This window comes from Branchiostoma belcheri, unplaced genomic scaffold (assembly GCF_001625305.1).
Source record: "Branchiostoma belcheri isolate BF01 breed outbred unplaced genomic scaffold, Haploidv18h27 scaffold52, whole genome shotgun sequence".
Lineage (NCBI taxonomy): Eukaryota > Metazoa > Chordata > Leptocardii > Amphioxiformes > Branchiostomatidae > Branchiostoma > Branchiostoma belcheri.
Window position 1 is genome coordinate 367224 of NW_017804154.1, and position 7447 is coordinate 374670.

The 7447-nt window shown below is 36.2% G+C and overlaps 1 protein-coding gene across 1 annotated transcript in view; it reads right to left on the reverse strand.

The window, feature by feature from the left end:
* Positions 1 to 629: 629 nt before the first annotated feature.
* LOC109480643 (plexin domain-containing protein 2-like) overlaps positions 630 to 7447 on the reverse strand; it is a 22064-nt gene continuing 15246 nt past the window's right edge. The window contains exons 10-14 of the mRNA XM_019782874.1: positions 6432 to 6516; positions 6077 to 6137; positions 4060 to 4192; positions 1015 to 1250; positions 630 to 635 (exon numbers count right to left, since the gene is read on the reverse strand). Of these exons, the coding sequence (XP_019638433.1) occupies positions 630 to 635; positions 1015 to 1250; positions 4060 to 4192; positions 6077 to 6137; positions 6432 to 6516 (521 nt within the window). The remainder of the gene's footprint in view (positions 636 to 1014; positions 1251 to 4059; positions 4193 to 6076; positions 6138 to 6431; positions 6517 to 7447) is intronic.

The following is a 7447-nucleotide window of genomic DNA, read 5'->3' on the forward strand; positions in this document are numbered from 1 at the left end:
ACTTCTAAAAAGTTTTGCACTAACATATTAATCCCCGGTTTTTATATTCACACCTTTATAAAGACATCTTGTATGAATATTGGTGCATTTTGGTTCATGTTCGGGAATAATAATGTAAAATGTAGGAGCCTGTGTTTACAAGCCTATGTTTATTGAGCTGTGCTTACATAATTTACATGTTAACAAATTGCCTGTAGGCATGTAATGAAAAAAGAAACATTCATTTTTGTATTATCACAAGCTATAAATATTCCATTTTAAACTTAAGAATCTTCGCTGTACCTTTAAGTAAAACTAAAACAGTGCAATAGTTTACTTATAAATTAACATCACATCATACGTCGATGAAGGTTAGACATCCAGGTAATACGATATGCCAAAAAACAGTTACTCAAGCAACTGGATATGATTTTGAAAACGTCAGACGTTTCAGCTAGTATCCACTAGCTTTCGTCAGTGACTGAGAGACCAGAGGGGAAAGCAGGTTTAACATCACATCATCCCAAGCTTTAAGCTGTCGCTATTCCCCCAAACTAGAGGCTCTTGTAGTGTGTGATGTTGGCAGTTTCCGATATGTTGATCCTAAAAACCAAAGAAAGTTATCCCAAGTTCCCGATGTTGCGCTGAGATTAGATCTGAAAGAAAACATAGATGAAATGAGGCTAGAATAAAAGAGAAAACTTCTAAATCTGTCAGAACCTAATGATGTACATTTTGCATAATAATGCAGTTACAGCATATTTCATTTATCAAAAAACAAACATACCGGAAGTTCAATTGCAGAATCGTGGAAAGCTATCAGGAGCCCCAAATCTTTACAACCTACATACTAAATATCATTAAGATTCATCAATTACTTCTCGAGTTTACAGACAACTCACATGCACAAGAAAACATAACCGTCTTGACGAAGTTCATTATTATAATTTCGGCTTTTAGTCTTGTATCCGCCATCTTGAATCCCCCCAAATAGGTCAAAGGGCATTGAGAGCTGACAGATGTGGAGAATCTCACCTGAACCACCACGACGTCAGCTTCTGCCTTCATTTTGGAGCAAACGTGAACAGTCCAGGCCACAATCGCGATCAGTATGACTATTCCAACAAGTATGCCGACAATCACGTTCGTGCCGATAGTTCTTTGTGTCCTGTGGTTGTTCCTCGGAAGTTCGCTGACAGAGAACAGGTTTGGTCCGGGTGTGACTCTTTGTGGTGATAACGTGAACGCTCTACCTGGTGTTGGTCTGCTTTCTGCAAATTCAATAAGAACCTGTCAATTCTGTAGTTTATGCGAAATAGAAGATGAAATACATTTCACCATAGATTGCCCCTTGTATAGTAGAGTTAGACTCATATTTTTTAGCCATGTATTAAGTATACTAGTATTTCCCCACTTCAGATATTTGACTAGTAGGGAGAAATTTGTATTTCTTTTAACCTTTGATAAACCTACTCTAAGTAATCTCACAGCCGCATATATCCATACAATCACTGCTTAGCGAGATGAAGCCGAAAAGAATAGAAATTAGACATTTATTTACACTCTTATATGTTCATATGTATGTAATGTATATGTTAATGTTCATGTTCTGTACCCATGCGACCTGTACTTAGTTCTGTAGAATACAAATGTACAATAAAGGTCTTCTTCATTATATTTGTGTGGAAAATATTATTCAAAATTGAGCAAATAAGGAGTACATAATATATGTGAGCCTCGTAATCGCCTTTCTCAATGCGCACCGAGGGCACAGTACTAGTAATAGGTTTATATATTATCCAGCGCAAACGAAAAAAAGCCTTAGTGATGGATTTATATTGCTTGCTAAGGTATGCGTTGTTAACCCACAAGCGAAAGGTGATCGATTTTTCTTGGTTGACTTGTTAAATCATTGCTGTATTTATGTGCATGCACCAGTAGAACGAGCAAAGTGTGTAATTGGTGTATTCTGTATGCTGTGTCCACTGTCAGTTGCAAACAGCGTCCAAAGGTTTGACACAATATTTTGCAGATTCCGGATATTTCTTAATAATCTATTCATGCGGACTCATCTTCAGAATAACCTAAGCTAAAATTGTACAACAGCGAAGATGCAACTAAACAACAAAGAAAAAAAAACAACTTTTTTTTGCGTCACAGGTAAAATATGTAATAAAATTCTTCCATTTTTATAAAAATCAAAATCAAATGAAATATCTTTTCTGGACAAACCCAAAAATGTCGATGACCTCGAAGGCTTTTTTTTAATCTAAGGCCACACCAAGTAAATTTTATGGATGACGTCCTTTGGAAACCCTAAATCTAATGCGAGAGGGCGAAAAAAAAACAAGAAGGGCCCTAAAAAACAAGATGCCTAGATTAGAAATATACTAAGAGACGACAAATGTTAGGACACAAATTGAATGAGGTGACACAGTGTAACAAGCAAGAAGTCTTTTATTCATCATCAAAACGGCAATAAATCAGGTGGAACAGTGGACAGTGAAGAATTTTTTGTTATTGACAGGATGGTCCTGTCAATAGACACTTTCTTCGCGTTACGGGTTTCACGTCAATCTGACGATTTGCGGCACTGTCGTGACTCTATGGTCATAGTTACAGGAACCGAAATTTCTTGTTTTTTTTCTAGGAACAGGCCGAAATCAATGCGCGCGCGGACGTCATCCATAAAATTTACTTGGTGTGGCCTAATAATAATAATAATAATAATAATGGTGATAAAAAGATGTACGCCTGACTTGCAAAACAAATGACTTAAATTCTCACGTTTACATAACTATTTAATAAATAATAAGACATTAGTATAAAGTCTCTCTAAACATTAGTATAAAGATATGCCATGAAGGTTCTCATTAGCAAAATCGATAAAAATTGTAGATTTTAAATGGAGCTATTGTAACGTTTTCTCATTCACTATGCAAATAGTTGAAAGTTGCATATTTTATTCTATCTAAGTAAAATGTTAATTACCGATGCCTAACCTATTGTTGTCACTACTATGGGCATTCCATTGTTTGCCGCTATAGCGCCAATGTATTATACAATTTTCTTATCATTCAAATTATGAAATCGTATCATGGTTTGCATGATTTAAGATACACTAAAATTCCGTCTAAACAATATACATACGTACAGAAATTATTATAAGGTTTTCCTTCGTTTAACTGCAATGAAATATAAATTCCGTCCGAAATGAATGGATTACTTACCTTTTATATACTATCATTTTGGCATTCATTGATGTTACCTTGAATTAGAAAATCTCGACGAATCATGTGTATTTGAACTGATGCAAACAAAATACTTATCCTGCTAATAAAACACTCTTAGTCTGTTCTTCTGGAGAAATCCTAGAAAACCTAGAAAATTCTAAACTTGAGCCTTTTTTTATCGACATAAACAAACATCCCGACATTAGCCTGTACACGTCCAAAAAAAGAGATTGAAAAAATTTATATAAATCAGTAAAACCCAAATCTTATTATTATTATGATCAGTTATAATTATGGTCAGCTATGAGTCGAATTATGAATAATTATTATGATCAGTGATTATTATGATTATGAGTATTACTATTATGATCAGTTATTATTATGTTCAGTTATGAGTTAATTATGAATAACTATTATGATCAGTGATTATTTTGATTATGATTATTATTGTTATTATTATGCTTATCATTATCATGATCAGGTATCATTATGATCAGTTATGAGTCGAATTACGAATTATTATGATCAGTTATTTTTATGATTATGAGTATCATTGTTACTTTTATGATTATTGTTATTAGAATGATCAGTTATCAGTATTGTGATGGTTCACTACATTGTATGTATGTTTTTGATATATGAATAAATAAATTAAAAAAAAACTTCTGCTGCGATACAAAGCAAGCCGCAATGGGGAGGATGAAATGTGTTTTAATTTATTGTACTGGTGATCTAACCACTACTAAATTTCAAATCATCCTTTGTGGTAGTTTTTTTTAGCTACTTTGACAACTACTAACTACCAACACCGTTAAAAACACTACTGAAACACGATGAAGGTTTTTACCGTTTGTGGTTAGAACGAACAGGCCCGAGGAAGATGCCGGAGCTAAAGTTGGTGTTGATGTCGTTACTGAAGTTCTGGGGAAAAACGTAGTTAGGTTGGACCTGGTGATGCTCAGGCAAGGCGGGGATTTTGCCTGCATAGAAATTAAAGAAAGCAATTGTAATTGTCAATATATATAATTGAATTATTTATTGCAAATTCTTGTCCGAGGGCTAATTGCAAACAGACATTGACATGAAAAATGTTGTGATATAAGACTATTTGCTAACATGAAGTTCTACGTGTACGATATACTAATCAGAACTACTATTTCTACTTAAATCTAATAACGTTGGTATACATACAGGATAAACAGTAGATATGCAATATATGAACAGGTAAGAGGAACAAGGTAACTGCTATTTTAATCCATTCTATTCTATTCTATTCTATTCTATTCTATTCCATTAAACTATTTTTGTCTAGGTTCGCTGTATCTGTATCTGTATAGCCGGTATAACCGCCTTTCGGCGTAACACACCAGCTTCGCAGGCACGCGGCGCGGCGGCAGCTGGCTATATTACACCGATCGACTTCTTACACCTAACCCTTGAACTTCTAGCTCTAGACATTGTTTAAAGCTATCTATTGACAATGCCCCTACTGTACTTGGTGACAGTGAGTTCCACTCTGCGATAGTTCTAGGAAAGAATGAATTCTTGAACACCTCAATCCTTGGTTGATAACTCTGGTACTTGAATGCATGGCTATTTCTTGTTCTCTTCTGGGCTGATATTAGGTACTTAGTAGTTGGGACATTCACCAGTTTATTAGTCTATTTTGTACATCATGCATAGTCTGGACATCTTTCTTCTGTCTTCCAGTGAGGTCCACTGTAGGTTTCTTTTCATTTCCGTGACACTAGCACCTCTTTCATAGTTGTTCATACAGAATCTTGCAGCTTGATTCTGTACCCTTTCCAGTTTGTCTTTGTCTGTCTTTGTATATGGATCCCATACTGTTGCAGCATATTCTAGGTTCGCTGTATCTGTATCTGTATAGCCGGTATAACCGCCTTTCGGCGTGCTATTAGAGGGTTTGACCTCTTCTCAGGAGGCAGTGGGAGATGAATTGTCTGACTTTTTGAAAAATAAATGGGTTGGGAGACAATAGCATAATATAGTCTTTAGTTGTTTGTTGAGATATGAAAAAACTTGGGGAAATATTGTCGACCTCCTTGAATAACTTTTCTCTTTCAAAATCGAAATGAGGACACTGACAGATAAAATGCATTTCATCTTCCACTGCTCCCTCTGTACAGTATTTACATACCATTCGTTTACTGTGCATGCTAAAGACATACATACGATTGATATTCAAGAGTGGCAACATGACCGAACTATTCGTAATGACATGCTGTGTCGTGAGACACGGGAAGATATGAGGGCTCAGCAGAATAACGGATGTTTACTGGTTTGAAATCAGGCATCAACTGAAAGTAAATCCTGGAGAAGCCAGAAGTCCATAAGATATTGTAAACAGGAACATGTCGTACTAGCATGAAAATTCATCTGTATTGGTAGTTACATGTTTAAAGTTAAAGCTTTTGGTCCAACACAAAACAATTCTCTCACCTAGAGATTTCAACCAATCACTCTGGTCTTCCTCAGTAGACTGACCCAGTGAAGCTTGTCACGTGGCTTCTTTGAAGTGTGACGTCAACACTGGGTCACAAGTATCTGTTAGACGATGTCTGCAAAGATTTTGGACACTGAACAAGACTTTCTTTAGAGGGGTGAAGGAAGCCATATACATCAGGGCCCATCACCCTTCATTGAACCGCGACGGGGACCGACATCGTCTACCAGATACCTTTGACCCAGTGTTGACATCACACTTCAAAGACGCCAAGTGACAAGCTTCACTGGGTCAGTCTACTGAGGAAGACCAGAGTGACTGGTAGAAAACTCTAGGTGAGAGAATTTTTGTCTTTGACCAAAAGTTTTAACTTTAAACAAGAACTTGTCGTAATACTCACAAGATCGTCGCATGCTGCATCCCTCCAGGATGCTGTTAACCAGTCGTTTCCATCTGAACATCTGAACAGCAATAGAAAATACATCACTGTATAATGGGTTTTGCCTTTAACATATACAAAGATGGTGCAAATTTACGCAGATGTTCGTCGTAAAGATACACAAGCACACAGACTCAAATACAAGCAAAGTTAGCAGTCGGCAAACAAAGAAAAAATTTGGAACTTAATTTTGGAAGTTTTGTTGAAAGGTAACATAAGCTCATACAATCTTTTTTTTTGTCAACTGACCACGTTTATCTTTACTTGGGTAAACATCACGATTCACAAAGCTCTTAATTCGATAAAACTGTCTCACCTGTTAACTTTCTGACACCACCCACACTCAAAGTCTACTATACTCGAGTTTATGCAACTACTGCATCCCCTTAGTTCACCACACGCTGCAAAACACACATTATATAAAGATATATTCAAATCTGTCTCCAACATCGAGACTCTTGAAATCTATGGTACTTGATTAGAGGAATGTAAATAGCTTGTTACGTATAACATCACATTCATTACAGACATGGTGATCCTGCATATAGTCACATTGTAGAGGGATCTGCTGAAACCTCAGAGTCAGCAGATCACTTTCCAAAGCATTGGCTGATTGATTGATATTTTGCCTGACTTATTACCTCCATGAAAAATGGAGGTATTGTTTTTGGCGTGTCTGTCTGTATGTATGTATGTCTGTCTGTGTGTCTGTCTGTCTGTGTTTCCGCAACTTTGTGGTCAGCATAACTTCAGAACGCCTTTATGGATTATGATGATATTTGGTGTGTTGGTAAGTCTTAGGAAGACAAACGTCAAGGTCAAATATGGGCCTCCTGGTGGATGACCTTGGTACTGCAGCAGAACTTCCGGTTTTTGTATCTTTTGTCCTGAACATGCTATGGTCTTTAAGTTTTGGTGACAGATTGCTTTTCCTGTCAGGAATAAGTGGTGTGAGTTTGGTCCCCCTAGCAACTTGTTCTGGAACTGCAGGGCACTTTCTGGCGAAATGTTTAAAAGCCAATAAGTCAAGATAGGAACAACATATTTTCATAATTTTTGGTGTGTAGGTAGCTGAGAGAGAGATGCACATGATTAAATGCAAATTATGCAAATGAGGACTTTATTTGCATAATTAATGAGGAAATTCTATAATTACAGTGTTTTACATTATACTACTTTCATACATGTAATGTATGTAACCTATGGCAGGCAGAACATCAACAGATACTAATTATGCAAATGGTGACCTAATTTACATAATTTATGCAAAAATTCTATGATTTCTTAATGGTGAATGATGGGAATGTCATACTTGGAACATCTGTAAGTTAA